The 18,308-nt window shown below is 36.2% G+C and overlaps 1 protein-coding gene across 1 annotated transcript; it reads left to right on the top strand.

The window, feature by feature from the left end:
• The first annotated feature begins 1,864 nt into the window (after positions 1–1,864).
• On the top strand, positions 1,865–10,741 carry LOC130915101 (uncharacterized protein C1orf232-like). The gene is made up of 4 exons (XM_057834834.1): positions 1,865–2,088; positions 3,685–3,765; positions 3,853–3,959; positions 9,639–10,741. Exons 1-4 carry the CDS (start codon positions 2,008–2,010, stop codon positions 10,012–10,014), a joined length of 645 nt encoding a protein of 214 aa, XP_057690817.1. The 5' UTR covers positions 1,865–2,007; the 3' UTR covers positions 10,015–10,741.
• The last annotated feature ends 7,567 nt before the right edge of the window (positions 10,742–18,308 follow it).

Raw genomic sequence — 18,308 nt, 5'->3', positions numbered from 1 at the left:
AAGTCCTCCGAATGCCAGTTGAAAACGGCTAATCAATGCTAGCATCGCATTTTCTTGTCGTAGCAAATAGTGGATGCCCTTCTATTTAAAATGGTTCGTTTGTAGCAGCATACAGTATCAGATGGAGCCATATTGATTAGGGTTGTTCCGATCATGTTTTTTTGATCCCGATCCAATCCCGATCGTTTTAGCTTGAGTATCTGCCGATCCCGATATTTCCCGATCCGATTGCTTTTTTTTTGCTCCCGATTCAATTCCAATCATTCCCGATATTTTTTCACGATCATATACATTTTGGCAATGCATTAAGAAAAAAAATGAATAAAACTCGGACGAATATATACATTCAACATACAGTACATAAGTACTGTATTTGTTTATTATGACAATGAATCCTCAAGATGGCATTTACATTATTAACATTCTTTCTGTGAGAGGGATCCACGGATAGAAAGACTTTTAATTCTTAAAGGATAAATGTGACTTTATATATTGTGACTAAATATTGCCATCTAGTGTATTTGTTGAGCTTTCAGTAAATGATACTGTAGCCATTTAACTGTTCTGCCCAAATACATGATGGGAAGTGCAACCATGACTGTGCGTAGTGGTACCAATTGATATATCTTCTCTGCGTTGGGACATAACATAGGGTGTTAAGAAAAAGTTAAACTACTACCTTTCTTCCCCACATTGCTTCCCACGATATTTCTAATCGCTGGGAGAGGGATTGTAAGGCTTTAGCCAATTAAAAAAAGGCTCCAAAGGCTGCCAAAATTCACTCTACTCATTTAACGCTGCCTTTTAGCTCTATATACTGTATGGGTAAAACAGCGCTATTATAGATTGAACGCGACAATGCATGAGTGGGTCGTGCAGCGCATGCGTTAATTGCGTTAAATATTGTAACGTGATAAATGTAAAAAATATTAATTCTCGCCGTTAACGCGATAAATTTTGTAACCCTACCTTAAGCTTAAACTAAAGACTCTGGATAAGTGTAACCTAATATGTCTGTAACGTTAAATACAATTAGAAAACGATTTAATTAAGAAATATATATATATATATATGTAAAAAAGGCATGTACGATATTTTTTTGCCGATTCCGATACTTTGAAAATAACGTGATCGGGACATCTCTAATATTGATCTATAAAATCCTGAGTTTTTGAGTAAATCTGACGAGCTTCTAGCAAGCTTTATCGGTGCTAGTTTGGCGGCTGAGAGCTATGTCATGGCAAAATTTGGAAATCCATTCTTTTAAAATGTATGGAATTATCCAATTTTATCATTTTTAACAGGAAAAACAAATCTCCACAAATAAGCCGCTTCCTTATAAATGCGCAGGGTAGAAACGACGAGCAAAAAGTAGCAGCTTATAGTCCAAAAAAATACTGTCGTAGTGGTTGGGGTTGCGTTATGCATCCACTAGATGGTGCTGGGCTAAAGGGAATGTCATGCCATGATTAACCAATATTTATCCATATATAACGTGCATGTAATTATAAGCTGCTTTTGATAAAATTAAAGGCTTTTAGGTGCGCCTTATAGTGCGGAAAATACGGTACTCCAAAAATAAGTTAGTCAGAAAAACAAAGACTTGGGAAAAATGTTTTAGGATGTGTCGTTTGTGAGACAGTAAATTAAATAAAAAAAAATTTTTATATATATTTTTTTGAATTAAAAATACTGTATTTGCTTGAGTCACTGTCACTGGAGCCAATGTTGACTTACAATGGACTGAGGCCGACTGTGTGAAATATGCATGATGAAATCCACACTTGTTTCCAGGTAACCCAGGCAGGCGTCCTCAAGCGTGACTCTTCCCTCCCTCCTCACAGGTAGTGCCACGCTTCACCTCCACAGGCTCTTCCGACGCTCGGATGTTGACGCCACGTCCGATCCTGCCCTCGGCTGCCGCTGACCGCTTGATGACGGCCAAAGAGGAAGAAAAAGTAGCCGAGTGAAGTCCGAGCACGAGCGTCACCACAGCAGCATCCGTCCATGAATCACACGTGGAGGCTTTATAAGAGCAAAGTCATGAAGACGCTCGATCCGGAGTACGTGGACGACTCGGCGGATGAGGTATTCGGTCAATGATCATGTTTCAGTCGTCAATAGCAGTCGATGAAGTAAAATGAGGGCCGCCGCGATTAATCGACGAACTGATTATTAAATAAGTATATAAATAAAGTTATTGTTTAGCTACTATTGACCTAAATTTTTTTAAATAGTCATTTCACCATTTTTTAAATAGAAAATAATTATAAAACAGTTCATATTTTTTATTTATTTAAAAATATATATTCAAATCGATCTTAAAAATATTGAAATAATGTGATTACTCAATTTAATAATTTTAGATATTCTCTTTTATATACATGTTGATTCTATATTTTTTTAATTGATTTTAAATCAATTCCCCTATTTTTTATAAATGGGGAAAATAGAAACAAAAGGGAAATAGAAAATAAATATAAAAAGGTTCATATTACTTTTTATTTTAAAAAATAAAATAAAATTATATAATTATTCAGTTTAACGATTTGATTTAGGATATTCTCTTTTTGTAAAATTTAAATCATATATTACAATTTTATTTTAAATCTGCTTTTTTCATTTTTATTCATTTTTTTAAATGGAAAATAAGTGTTCATAAAAAAATCTTTAAATTATGAAATTATTCAATTTAATAAGTTAATTATAGATATTCTCTTGTTTTATTTTTAATTATCTTTTAATTTTAGCCAAAATTCTATTTTCCGATTTTATTCATTTTTTAAATAGAAAATATGTATTTATTGAAAAAAATAATTTATGAAAATCTTTAAATAATTAATTATTCAATTTAATAAGTTAATTACAGACATTTTCTTATTTTATTCTTAATTATATCTTTTAATTTTATTTAAAATTCTACTTTCTGATTTTATTCATTTTTAAATAGAAAATAAGTATTTGTTCAAAAAATATTTTTTCAATCTTTAAATGTAATTATTCAATTTAATAATTTAATTATAGATATTCACTTTTTAAAATTTTTAATTGTTTTCATTTTATTTAAAATTCTCACCAATTTTATTCACTTTTTAAATAGATATTTATTTTAAAAAAAATACTTTTATTATTTTAAAAAAATGTTTAAATAACGCAATTATTCAATTTAATAATTTTGTTACATGTATTCTCTTTTTAGTTATTTTTAATTACATATATTTTGATTTTTTTTTTTTTTTTTTAATTAAAACAAACAAAAAAGTCCTCAATTTTCTTTGAAAAGCATCATTTTTAGCTCCAGTACACATTTGCAGCTAAAATGTAAAGACCAGAGGAATATAAGTCATAAAATTGATTCATAATTTAGCTGATTCACCGACCAATTGCAAAAACAGTCAATGTTTAATCGACCATCGATATAACGGTTTGCGGCAGTCCTAATAAAATCAATTTTAAATGCGAACTTCCGTGATTTAAAAATTTAAAGTTGAATACAACTGAACTTCACTTGAGCAGCTATTAATTCGCAAGGGGAGCCGCAAACTTTGCTTTCGAACAAAATTTTAAGTGACCTACATTTTTAAATGACAGGTAAGAAACACAATCTGGCAGCGAAGCACAATAAAGGGATCAGTTGCCACTGCTTAAGACTGACACGCATCATGTGTGTGGTTATGTATTCAGGTGAGTGAAGTGGAAGAAGACATGATGAGTCCAGTCCAGCAAGACGAAAGCCAAAACGCTGTCTTCCAGCTGGCCCGAAAAGTACGCCGTATGTCATCTCATTTCAACCTGTCTTTATTTTATTTATTTGGTTAATCTTTGACCCCTTTTGTACATTTTTGTGTTCAGATGCAAGGAGCAGGAGCCAAGAGCTGGAACAGACTATCAGCCCTCTTCAACAAAGATGATCAACACCAACTACTGCAAGAGCCAGAAAGTCCTCCAGTTGCAGACCAGTGAGTCTGTCTTTGTGTTTGTTTGCAATGTATGACCACAAGAGGAAGCAATTGTATTTCATTTTTTCTCAATTGCTTTGGTACGTTTCTCAGATCAGAATTGAAATTCCCAAAATTACTTGTTCAACCCTCAAAAGTAGCAAAACAACATGGATTTACCATTTTACCGTTTTTTTTGCTACATACTTAGTCTATTGCTCAAAATTTAATTTCTGGATTTTGGCATGAGGCATTTTTTTTTTTCCCCCGTATGTTTGGCATGAGGCATTTTTTTTTTCCGTATGTGGCAAAAACTGATTTTGCGATGTGGTATTTTTTTGGGAATGTGGCACAATTGATTTTTGCATGTGGCATTTTTTTGGGGTATGTGGCATTTTGGCACCGTATGTGGACATTCATAGCCGTCAATGGCATAGCCTTACTTGGGTGCCAGTTGCATGTCGGTGCGCTGTAATGGTAAATGTACGGTCAAAAATCAGAGCCACATGTTTTTCTGCCATTTAAAATGAATGGAAAATTTGGACGTTCATAGGTGTCAATGGCATAGCCTTATTTGGGTGCCAGTTGAATGTCAATGTGCTGTAATGGAAAGTGTATGGTCAAAAATCACAGCCACACGTTTTTCTGCCTTTCAAAATGAATGGAAAATTTGGGTGTGCATAGCCGTCGATGGCATGGACGTGTATGGCCTTGAAAAATGCCATACATTTTTATTTTTTTTAAATGCCACATACCAAAATACATTTGCCACATACCCAAAAAAATGCCACATACAAAATCCATTTTGCTACATACCAAAAGTGAGTCCGTCTTTGCGTTTGTTTGCAATGTATGGCCACAAGAGGGAGCAATTGCAGTTTTTTTTTCTCAACTGCTTTGTAATGTTTCTCAGATTAGAATGGACATTCTCAAAACTACCTGTTCAACCCTCACAAGTAGCAAAAAAACATGGATTTAGCTACAAAAGCCATTTTTTTGCGTAAAATACTTAATCTATCGCTCAAATTTTAATTTCTGTATTTTGGCATATGGCATTTTTTTTTTGTATGTGGCAAAATGGATTTTTGCACCAGGCATTTTTTTGGTAAGTGGCAAAATGGATTTTTGCATGAGGCATTTTTTTGAGTTATGCGGCATTTTGGCAACGTATGTGGACGTTCATAGCCGTCAATAGCATAGCCTGAGTTGGGTGCCAGTTTCAAGTCAATGCACTGTAATGGTAAGTGTATGGTCAAAAATCACAGCCATGCATGTTTTTCTGCCATTTAAAATGAATGGAAAATTTGAACGTTCATAGCCGTCAATGGTATAGCCTGACTTGGGTGCCAGTTGCATGTCAATGCGCTGTAATGGTAAGTGTATGGTCAAAAATCACAACCACACGTTTTTCTGTCCTTCAAAATTAATGCAACATTTGGACGTCCATAGCCGACAATGGCATGGACGTGCATGGCCTTGAAAAATGCCACATACCAAAATACATTTGTCACATACCCCAAAAAATGCCACATACAAAATCCATTTTGCTACATACCAAAAGTGAGTGTCTTTGCGTTTGTTTGCAATGTATGGCCACAAAAGGAGGCAATTGCAGTTTTTTTCTCAACTGCTTGTGTACGTTTTTCAGATCAGAATTGAAATTCTGAAAACTACTTGTTCAACCCTCACAAGTAGCAAAAAAACAAACAAACACGGATTTACCTGCAAAAGCCAGTTTTTTGTGCAAAAATACTTAGTCTATTGCTCAAAATCTGATTTCTGGATTTTCTGTATTCTGGCATATGGCATTTTTTTTGTATGTGGCAAAATGGATTGTTGCATGAGGCATTTTTTGGGGTTATGTGGCATTTTGGCAACGTATGTGGACGTTCATAGCCGTCAATGGTATAGCCTGACTTGGGTGCCAGTTGCATGTCAATGCGCTGTAATGGTAAGTGTATGGTCAAAAATCACAGCCACACGTTTTTCTGCCATTTAAAATGAATGGAAAATTTGGACGTTCATAGCCGTCAATGGCATAGCCCTATTTGGGCGGCAGTTGAATGTCAATGCGCTGCAATGTACAGTGCCTTGCAAAAGTATTCGGCCCCCTTGAACCTTGCAACCTTTCGCCACATTTCAGGCTTCAAACATAAAGATTTAAAATTTTAATTTTTTGTCAAGAATCAACAACAAGTGGGACACAATCATGAAGTGGAACAAAATTTATTGGATAATTTAAACTTTTTTAACAAATAAAAAACTGAAAAGTGGGGCGTGCAATATTATTCGGCCCCCTTGCGTTAATACTTTGTAGCGCCACCTTTTGCTCCAATTACAGCTGCAAGTCGCTTGGGGTATGTTTCTATCAGTTTTGCACATCGAGAGACTGACATTCTTGCCCATTCGTCCTTGCAAAACAGCTCGAGCTCAGTGAGGTTGGATGGAGAGTGTTTGTGAACAGCAGTCTTCAGCTCTTTCCACAGATTCTCGATTGGATTCAGGTCTGGACTTTGACTTGGCCATTCTAACACCTGGATACGTTTATTTTTGAACCATTCCATTGTAGATTTGGCTTTATGTTTTGGATCATTGTCCTGTTGGAAGATAAATCTCCGTCCCAGTCTCAGGTCTTGTGCAGATACCAACAGGTTTTCTTCCAGAATGTTCCTGTATTTGGCTGCATCCATCTTCCCGTCAATTTTAACCATCTTCCCTGTCCCTGCTGATGAAAAGCAGGCCCAAACCATGATGCTGCCACCACCATGTTTGACAGTGGGGATGGTGTGTTCAGGGTGATGAGCTATGTTGCTTATACGCCAAACATATCGTTTTGCATTGTGGCCAAAAAGTTCAATTTTGGTTTCATCTGACCAGAGCACCTTCTTCCACATGTTTGGTGTGTCTCCCAGGTGGCTTGTAGCAAACTTTAAACGAGACTTTTTATGCATATCTTTGAGAAATGGCTTTCTTCTTGCCACTCTTCCATAAAGGCCAGATTTGTGCAGTGTACGACTGATTGTTGTCCTATGGACAGACTCTCCCACCTCAGCTGTAGATCTCTGCAGTTCATCCAGAGTGATCATGGGCCTCTTGGCTGCATCTCTGATCAGTTTTCTCCTTGTTTGAGAAGAAAGTTTGGAAGGACGGCCGGGTCTTGGTAGATTTGCAGTGGTCTGATGCTCCTTCCATTTCAATATGATGGCTTGCACAGTGCTCCTTGAGATGTTTATAGCTTGGGAAATCTTTTTGTATCCAAATCCGGCTTTAAACTTCTCCACAACAGTATCTCGGACCTGCCTGGTGTGTTCCTTGGTTTTCATAATGCTCTCTGCACTTTAAACAGAACCCTGAGACTATCACAGAGCAGGTGCATTTATACGGAGACTTGATTACACACAGGTGGATTCTATTTATCATCATCGGTCATTTAGGACAACATTGGATCATTCAGAGATCCTCATTGAACTTCTGGAGTGAGTTTGCTTCACTGAAAGTAAAGGGGCCGAATAATATTGCACGCCCCACTTTTCAGTTTTTTATTTGTTAAAAAAGTTGAAATTATCCAATAAATGTTGTTCCACTTCACGATTGTGTCCCACTTGTTGTTGATTCTTGACAAAAAAATTAAATTTCATATCTTTATGTTTGAAGCCTGAAATGTGGCGAAAGGTTGCAAGATTCAAGGGGGCCGAATACTTTTGCAAGGCACTGTAAATTGTATGGTCAAAAATCACAACCACAAGTTTTTCTGTCATTCAAAATTAATGGAAAATTTGGCCGTGCATAGCCGTCAATGGCATGGGCGTGCATGGCCTTGAAAAATGCTACATACAAAAAATAAATAAATAAATGAAAAATGTCACATACCAAAATCCATTTTGCTACTTACCAAAAGTGAGTGTCTTTGCGTTTGTATGCAATGTATGGCCACAAGAGGGAGCAATTGTGTTACAGTTTTTCTTAACTGCTTTGGTACGTTTCTCGGATCAGAACTGAAATTCTCAAAACTACTTGTTCAACGCTCACATGTAGCACAAGTAGCAAAACAACATGGATTACCTGCAAGAGCCATTTTTTTTTGTACAGAAATACTTAGTCTATCGCTCCAAATTTAACTTCTGTGTCAATAAACGTGAGTGCTGTCAGATTGACAAGCCCTTGTTTCATTGTGTACAGACAAGACAGTCAAATTGCTTAGTGATGCTCTCAATTGAACAGTTACTCTAGGGGAAGGCTCTGATGCTGATGTGTGTGGGAGAGACTGGACAAGATTCACTTTACACTTTTACTGTTTTTACAATTTCCTGACTATGTCACTGCGATACAGAAAGCAAAAGACAGTACTGACTATTACAAACGGGGAAAAAAACAAAAGCAAAATTAGAAATGTGAACATAAGACAATCGGCACAACCAAACTTTGAATGCTACATGTCGGGACCTCACGATTCTCTCTACACATCTTGACATTCCTCCCTGTGGGGCCACAAATTTTCATCCATGTCAAAATGGAAATACTCTCTTGCTATACAGTCTTGAATGCCTTATCCAGGGAACGTACCAAAGCAATTGATAAAATCGGTAATATGACGTGTTCTGTCCTCACTAAATGTGAAGTCGAAACAAGGCAATTGTGCTTTTTTAAGGTTTTTACTTCCTTCACTTTTGACAATTTGTAAAGCTGTAACACACATACTGTAGGTACACGTCTGTTCAAAACGACACACATTTTAACAATAAAACACTTGACACAAAAAAATTTGTGTTGAAATGTCCTTCTAGTCTGATCAATATGTAAATTTAGTAAATTAAATTAGCCTAATTTGCCTCACAAAAGTCAGCTAGCTTAAATTCTACGGATTCTAACATATTTACAATTCTAAGCTGTAGCTCTTAACTTAATTACAGATGCATACACAAACATATATAAGCTGAAACAACTTACAGTCTTATGTGGGCCAAACCAGAGCGCAGCTGTGCTTTATCCATGACAGACAAGTCTGCAAGGCGACAGTCCAGTCAGACCCAACGCTGCCACGAGAGGGCAGTGTATCCATTATTAAACAAAATACAATACTTCTGGACTTTTTGGAAAGGTATTTTGAAAGGGTTAATTCCGACTTTCGCAGAAACTCGGGTTATGTCGCCAGCGTAGGAAGATTATCACATATAATGATAACAATCGTTTTAACTACAAAAATAACAAAACATAGCTAGACCGTGCTGACGCAGTTCATGAGAAATTGACAGAGTGTAAAATATTGTGTATGCATTTTTTTAAGAACGAACACATGCTATTTCAAAAGAGGTAATAATTGCTGTCTTACACAGAACTTATTATATAAAAATATATAATATTATATAATTATACCATATATTACAGAGTAGACTTTAACAGAGTTGACAAAATAGGATGTTTTGTTTCTCTCTGCAGAAGAAAAAACTAGCTGGCTTGTTTTGTGTGACCTTTGGCCTGTGACCTTTGACCTCACTACCTCAAAATTTAATCATTGATATTACAAGCATATCCTGCTATTTTAATAATTCCTTAATTTGTTCTTTCATAATCTAGAGGACATATTTTGAACCATGTGACCTTTGACCTCATGACCCCAAAATTTTATCACATTTTCTGTTTCATATGAAAAATGTTATTACATATTATCATTTTTCTTTTTAATGTATGCACGCATTTCAGTCCCCTTGCAGTAAAGCCTGAGGTACCTCCCCGTCCCACCAAAGCCCGCAGTGGATTCTGGGACAGCTTTGCCGCCAACTGGGCAGCCAGGAAGCAAGCGGAGGCTGACGCCGCCGCTCAAAAGGCGACAGAGGAAACGGAAGCGGGGACAGTGGTGACCAAAGAGGATGACGAGGAGAAGGCATCTCCAGGGCCTTCCGAGGAAGCCGAAACAGACGGCATGGAGGCGGCGGAGGAAGACGAGCGGCGGGAGAGCAGCAACGACGGCTTCTCTAAATACGTCACGCTGGGCGGCCAGGACGCTTCCTTCAAGTGGAACTTTGTCACCAGCAAACTGGCCGAGTTGAGGAGAGCCAGCCCAGCCGACACCGACTAACGCGGAAAATTCAGGTATCACAATCGATGTTACTGCCGTTAGCCGCTAGCTGAAACTGGAATGTAAACCAACTACGCTACTAGTTGGTGTTTTTGTCGGCTTTTGATATGTCATTCTGCATCAATCACAGAAAATTTACAGTTAATGCAAATTTACTTTGTTTTTTTGGTCTTTCTTTGGCGTGTTGTTGAACATTTCAGGACTAAATTTCCACTCTAAATTACTAGCTAACTCACAGGCCGACATTCATAATCTCGCTGGCTTCCATTGAAGGCGCTAAACGTCCGATCCATTTTAAGTAAGAGTTTAGCAGCAAATGAACATTCAGTTATTCACTGCCAACCCGCCCACTTCAAATGGATTGGACGTCTACTAGCGATGAAGTCATTTGACGTCTATTGCTGTCAATGGCAGCTGGCATTTTTGAGATGTCACATGACAAGTGTCGTATTCGTACTCAGGAATGTAAGCTCCAATAATGCAAAATTAGTAAATACTGGTAGTAAAGTGCTTCATCACTTGTGTGCTGCCAGTGATGGCAATAGACGTCCAATCCATTTCAACTTAGAGGGACAAAATGGACGTTTATTGCTGTCAATGGCAGTAAATGCGGAAAGGGAAATTACACTACTAATGATTTTTTTTTTCTTTGTGTATGTTGAACTGGGTTTCATTTTTATGTTATGCTGCAATAAAAAATGGATTTACTTGATGTTTACTGTAAAAGATGAACGAGTAAATAATTATATGATGATATAATAAAGACAATCATCTCATGTTTTCTCATGTTTTTTAATGAATACATCACACGCTTAACTACTTTATGTTTTGGGGTGATAGAGCTTTATTTTTTAGATTTTAAAAATCATTATTTTTTTATCATTCAATACTTTTTAAATGTGAGGATATTCCGATAGACATTTAAAAAATATATATATATACCTGTATATATTTTTAGGAGGGCTGTCAAACGTTAATTACAGCTTAAAAATTAATTAATCGTAATTAATGGCTATTCAAACCATCTGTAAAATGTGCCATACTTTTTTGTAAATTATTGTTGGAATGGAAAGATAAGACACAAGACGGATATATACGTTCAACACACGGTACATAAGTACTGTATTTGTTTATTATAACAATAAATCAACAAGATGGCATTAACATTATAAACATTCTCTTAAAGCGAACCATGGATAGAAAAACTTGTAGTTCTTAAAAGATAAATGTTAGTACAAGTTATAGAAATTTTATATTAAAACTCCTCTTGATGTTTTCATTTTATTAAGATTTGTAAATTTTCAATCAAAAAATGAACTAGTAGCTCGCCACTGTTGATGTAAATAATTACACCATGCTCACTCATGGTACTAACCCATAAAATCAGTTGGACCCAAGCACCAGCAGAAGGCGCCAAACACCCAAAAAAAACAAGTAACAAGCAGACATTACACTGTACTGTCATTTTAATCTGTTTGAGCGGGGCATGTGCGTTAATTGCGTCAAATATTTTAACGTGATTAATTTAAAAAATTAATTACCGCCCGTTAACGCGATCATTTTGACAGCCCTCATTTTTAGTTATTTATACATTTTTATTGTGTTTTGGGGGCTCTGCTTTCAAATATTAATTATTTTTTGTCTGTTGACAATCTGGTTCAATATTTTTTTTCCACCTGAGGGCGCTACTTACCTTTGCAGTGCGGTCACAAGTTGTCAAATGTCACTACAGATAGTGGTTACAAACGAGTTCCGTTCCTAGGCTGGTGACATAACCCGAATTTCCGTGTAAATTGGAAATAACCCTTTCAGTACCCCCAAATACCCCCTAAATCTCAAAATAACTATTCAAAAAGATGTATTATACGTCATATTAATAAAATAATGTAAAACAACGGATGGACGGCCAGATAGATAGATAGAATTTCCCTCTGGTAACACCGATCATGCCATAGTTCTTCTTACAACTGACATTTATTAACTTGTCACCGTCAAACTACGCACACACTATTAGAAAAATAAAATACAATAATGACAAAGAGTGTACAATAATGCTATAAAGTAAATCAATAGAGACATACTGTATTCGCTTACAAAAGCATACCTCAATGGCTGCACAATAATACCGAGGGAAATAAGGTCCAAATAAGATATGCATTGCAATTACTGTAGAGATCAACCATTTAGATTAATTTGACTGAATAAATAACAAAATTGAATGACAAATTATATACTGTAATTACCATCAATGCTGAGAGGTGGCAGACAAGATGCTGTTACGTGACCATAATAAAAAAAAAAAGACTGGAGAAAAAACTGCGGACGAGACACGCGTCGTAAAGTTGAAATCGCGCAAGTCAGGTACGTCGTTACCCGGGGAATCCCTGGACTGTATTTCATAACGCATCTCTGTCAGGCCCGGGGGCGGAACATAGGGGGGTGCTGGAGGTGTGACCGCATTTCTTCCGGTTTGCGGGCGTAAAGTGGGCATGGTTGGGCGAGGGTCAAACAGAAAGGTAAAATCATTCGCAGAGCTGAGGGGCCCGCAAAAGTGTAAAGGGGCCTGAGAATAATTGTCAAGTAGCACCCCCCAACCCTGGGGCCTGTTCACATTTGTTCCGCCACTGGTCAGGCCTATTTTTCTTCCGGAGTGACTGATCTCAGTCATTCTCGTCCTCATTGATGAAACCCACAAGACCGGATCTAACATACAAAAGTATTGTTTTTGACTCCACATCCTGTACAGTCATCATACTGTACTTCAAAACAATACTTCCTGTGCACGCTCACATCGTTTTAAATGTTTGACAACATCATCAACAAAATAAAAATTATTTTCCTGATTCTTGTACAGCAGTGCTTCTCCATTATTTTAAGATACGCGCCCCCAAGAAGACTAAAACGTCCCCCCCAACTCACTGCCGCCACTGTAAAAAGTATCATTTGTCTATAAAATTATTAATTTTTTAAGTGTACCTTTGCAAAACATTGTGTGATTATTTATATTTTAAAAAGTTCATACATACACAACATTATTTGAAAGCCAATTTTTCTGGATTTAGGTGAAAAATGACCATCTTTAGAGGTATTAGCTTAATGAAAACAAAGAGTAATATTTAATTCAAGTGGAATAATCTGACATATTAATACCCCCCAACTCACTGCCACCACCACTGTAAAAAGTATCATTTGTCTATAGAATTATTATTATTATTATTATTATATAATATTTATTATTATTATTAAGTATAGCTCTGCATTGTGTCATTTTTATATTAAAAGTCATACATATAACTCACATTAAAGTACAACTTTATTAACATTGTTTTGTTTGTAACAGAAAAGACCTAAAACGCATCAATTTGGAGTGACAGCGAGAACAAAAAGTGGTATTTTGTATGTGGCAAAACTGATTTTGCCAGGTGGCAAAATGTATTTTGGCCTGGAGCATTTTTTTTTTTTGCCATGTGGATTTTTTTCTGGTACGTGGCAGAAGGGATTTTGGCATGTGGCATTTTTTTTTTGTTTGTGGCAAAATTGATTTTTGCATGTGGCATTTTTTTTAGGTATGTGGCATTTTGGCAAAGTATGTGGACGTGCATAGCCGTCAATGGCACAACCTGACTTGGGTGCCAGTTGACTGTCAATGTGCTGTAATGGTAAGTCTATGGTCAAAAATAACAGCCACACGTTTTTCTGCCATTCAAAATGAATGGAAATTTTGGACGTTTACAGCTGTCAATGGCATAGCCTGACTTAGGTGCCAATTGCATGTCAATGCGCTGTAATGGTAAGTGTAAGGTAAAAAAATAATAGCCACACCTTTTCCTGTTATTTAAAGTGAATGGAAAATTTGGACGTTCATAGCCGTCAATGGCATAGCCTGACTTGGGTGCCAGTTGAATGTCAATGCGCTGTAATGGTAAGTGTATGGTCAAAAATCACAGCCATACGTTTTTCTGCCATTTAAAATGAATGGAAATTTTGGATCTGCATAGCCGTCAATGGCATGGACGTGCATGGCCTGCAAAAACCCATATACCATAAAATGCAACATACCAAAAAAAAAAATGCCACATACCAAAATCAATTTTACCACATACCAAAAAAAAAAAATGCCACATACCAAAAAAAAAAAAAAAAAATGCCACATGCCAAAATACATTTTGCCACATGGCAAAAAAAATGCCACATACCAAAATCCATTTTACCACATACCAAAAAAAAAAAAAAAAGCCACATACCAAAATCCATTTTACCACATACCAAAAAAAAAAAAAAAAATGCCACATACCAAAATAAATGCCACATACTAAAATCAATTTTGCCACACACCCATAAAAAATGCCACATGCCAAAATACATTTCGCCACATGGCATAAAAATGCTACATGCCAAAATCCATTTTGCCACATACCAATAAAATGCCACGTGCCAAAATCCATTTTGCCACACACCCCAAAAAAATGCCACATACCAAAATGCATTTTGCCACATACCAAAAAAATGCCACATACCAAAATCAATTTTGCCACACACCAAAAAAAAAAAAAACGCCACATGCCAAAAAACAGTACATTTTGCCACATGGCAAAAAAATGCTACATGCCAAAATCAATTTTGCCACATTCCAAAAAAAATGCGACATACAAAAAAAATTTGCCACATGCCAAAAAATGTCACATGCAAAAAAATGCCCCTTGCCAAAATCCATTATACCACATACAAAAAAAAAGCCACATGGCAAAATACATTTTGCCACATACCAAATACCATTTTTCGTTCTCGTCCCTGCTGTCAATCTGCCTGAATTAAAAACAAAAAAAGTCACATCCAAACTGTAAAAATATACCCAATGTTAATTTTTGACCATTTCATACTGAAAAACAAAATTTTATAAAATCAATAAGTAATAATAATTTCAAATTGATTAGCAACAATAACACATGCGCAGCACGTCACATGAGTGACATGCAAGGCAAGGCAAGGCAAATTTATTTATATAGCACAATTCAACACACGGCAATTCAAAGTGCTTTACATCACATGAAGACCATAAAAATCACATTTAAATCAACACAACGTAAAAACCAAGACAAAAGATCGCATTTAATCACAGAATAAAAATAAATAAATAAAAATAAAACAACAATAAAAATAAAGCAAAAACTACTACTAATAATAATCAGTGAAATCAGCAATGGAGATAAGCACAGGAGGAATAGAAGGCAGGTAGGTTGAAATATATAGACAGTTATGAATATGCAGTGCCAAACAAAAGCGTTTTTAGCCCTGATTTAAAGGAGCTAACAGTTTGAGCATACTTCAGACGTTCGGGTAACTTGTTCCAGAGGTGAGAAGCATAATAACTAAATGCTGCCTCACCCTGCTTGGTTCTTGTTCTTGGAACATGCAGAAGACCCGTTCCAGACGACCTTAGGGGTCTAGATGTCTCATAGGAATCTAACAAGTCAAGCATGTATTTTGGTCCAAAGCCATTAAGTGTTTTGTAGGCCAGCAGTAGTATTTTATAGTCTATCCTTTGACTCACTGGAAGCCAGTGTAGTGATTTCAAAACCGGTGTAATGTGGTCCAGCTTCCTTGTATTTGTGAGGACTCTGGCTGCTGCATTCTGTACTAGCTGCAGCTTCCTGACTGATTTTTTATCAAGACCTGTAAATATACCGTTGCAGTAGTCCAATCTACTGAAAATGAATGCATGCATAAGTTTTTCCATGTCTTGTTGAGTCAGAAGCCCCTTAATTCTGGTTATATTTTTTAGGTGGTAATAAGCGGATTTAGTGACGGACTTTAGATGGCTATCAAATTTTAGGTCTGAGTCAATAATTACGCCAAGGTTTCTGACTTGATTTGTAGCTGTAAGGGACATTGTGCTAAGTTGGCTGCTTATCTTTGACCTTTCCTTTTTTGGCCAAAAAATGATCACCTCTGTCTTTCCACATTTAACATGACTAAACACTGCTACGATGTGTGCTAAATATGCATACGATAAAAAAATGTCACACATTGTAAACTTACGACGGCAGCTACGGCCAATTTTTATCTCGTCTCGTCTGACGAAAACTGGCATCCGTCTCGTTATGTTCTCGTCTCCCAAGACACGGTTTTTAGCTCGTTATCACCATGAAAAAAATTTTGTTGATGAAATATTTTCGTCAACGTCATTGTAGACCATAACAACACTGGTAGTGTGTGTTGTATAATTAAACAGTGATACTTTTTAAAATATTATATCAATTCTTGGTGGGAGCATATCGATAACCTTCTAAGCTACAAAGTATCGCAATATATCACCATTTCGATACGTTGCCACACCCCTAATCCTGACACAGCTCTTTTGTCAAAACCTGCTAATTTTGGCATGTCATATCACTTTCCAAAGTGAGACACCTTTTACGGCGCTTTTGTGTTGAGCATGTCAACGTGATGTCTTTGTGTGCTTGTTAAATTAGTCACCGGGGAGAAAGGTGTGCTAAAAATCAGCCTGCGGCTGTTTTCGTTTTTTCCTGTCTTGTTTTGTCTAACTAAATGTCAGATTACAAGCAAAGGCGGGAGGGCAGATGCTCACACACGCGCACATAAACAGACTCGTATAGACAGAGATGTCTAGTGGCGTTCAGGTATAACCCTTGTGGGCGTCTCCGCGGTCATGAGTCACATCACATCTGGAAATTTCACACACACCAACTCACACCTAAAATGAGCTATGAGGGTAATTTTTTTTTATAGGGTGCTATCTGGACGTAACAGTGTAGACACTAACTAATGCTAAGGTTAGCTGTCAGCTTAGCTTTGCTAGCATATTAGCTAACATGACTATGGGTACTTGATGAGAAATCAATAATTTTACAAATAAAGCTTCTGAAATGATTCAATTAATTATAGCTTTGACAGAGTGGACATATTATGGTAAACCACACTAGATGTACTTTCTAAAATGGCAAAATATGATTTTTAAAGAAGGTGAAAAATAAAATTGCTTACCACAGTTGAGTTTCCCTCCACTGGTGTAATGTTTTTGCAGAAGAGTGATGTCATTGTTAAATGGGGAATTTTCTTAAAGAGACACAAACACAACCTAACAGAATAGACTAACCATGGGGATTATCATTAATTAATTAAATAATATTATTTTAATTTAAAAACAACACATGATTAAAGATAATTTATCCAGGACAATAAAATAATAATTATTTTTTATTTGCTGCTTATTTAACTTCTTTTATAGACTCAATTTGAATGAAACATTGTGGGGACATAGCAAAACTGCATCACAACCTTTAACCTTTAAATAATAATAATTTAGAAGCCTATACCCTTGAATTTATAATAGATGGCTATTGATAATACATAAAAAAATATTGTATGACTGGTATGTGTATTTGTCCAACTTTAGTGAAAATACATTGGGGACACAAATGGAACCCTTAAAAAAAAAAAAAAAGACCTATGCACGTCTGGCCAAAAGTATTGGCACCCCTGCAACTCTTTTACATAATGCTCAATTTCTCCCAGAAAATAATTGCAATTACAAATGCTTTGATAGTAATATTTTCATTTATTTTGCTTGCAATGAAAAAACACAAAAGATAATGAGAAAAAAATTAAATGATTATCATTTCACACAAAATTCCAAAAATGGGCCAGACAAAAGTATTGGCAAACTTTGAAAAATCATGTGATGCTTCTCTAATTTTTGAAATCAACAGCACCTGTTATTTACCTGTGGCACATAACAGGTGGTGGCAATAACTAAATCATACTTGCAGCCAGTTAAAATGGATTAAAGTTGACTCAACCTGTGTCCTTGTGTGTACCACATTCGCATGGCGAAAAGAAAGAAGACAACAACAACAAAAATTTAAACAGCGAAACCCTATCTGGAGGTGAGAGCATGAAAGAGCAGAATTACAGACACCATCACTTTAACGAGATATTATCGCGTACTTAGAGTGGGGCATATAAGTATTTAGTCAACCACTAATTGTGCAAGTTCTCCCACTTGAAAATATTTGAGAGGCCTGTAATTGTCAACCGGGGTAAACCTCAACTATGAGAGACAGAATGTGGGGAAAAAAACAGAAAACCACATTGTTTGATTTTTAAAGAATTTATTTGCAAATCATAGAGGAAAATAAGTATTTGGTCAATACCAAAAGTTCATCTCAATACTTTGTTTTGTACCCTTTGTTGGCAATAACGGAGGGCAAACGTTTTCTGTAACTCTTCACAAGCTTTTCACACACTGTTGCTGGTATTTTGGCCCATTCCTC

The sequence above is a fragment of the Corythoichthys intestinalis genome, chromosome 4, assembly GCF_030265065.1.
Source record: "Corythoichthys intestinalis isolate RoL2023-P3 chromosome 4, ASM3026506v1, whole genome shotgun sequence".
Taxonomy (NCBI): domain Eukaryota; kingdom Metazoa; phylum Chordata; class Actinopteri; order Syngnathiformes; family Syngnathidae; genus Corythoichthys; species Corythoichthys intestinalis.
The sequence above is the reverse complement of the archived record's forward strand: the minus strand, read 5'-3'. Positions and strand labels throughout refer to the sequence as shown.

Excerpts from the sequence above, each read along its gene's own strand:
- LOC130915101 (XM_057834834.1), top strand. The coding sequence starts at position 2,008 with ATGAATCACACGTGGAGGCTTTATAAGAGCAAAGTCATGAAGACGCTC. Across the intron at positions 3,766-3,852 it reads TCTTCCAGCTGGCCCGAAAA|ATGCAAGGAGCAGGAGCCAA; the intron begins GTACGCCGTATG and ends TTTTGTGTTCAG. Across the intron at positions 3,960-9,638 it reads AGTCCTCCAGTTGCAGACCA|TCCCCTTGCAGTAAAGCCTG; the intron begins GTGAGTCTGTCT and ends CACGCATTTCAG.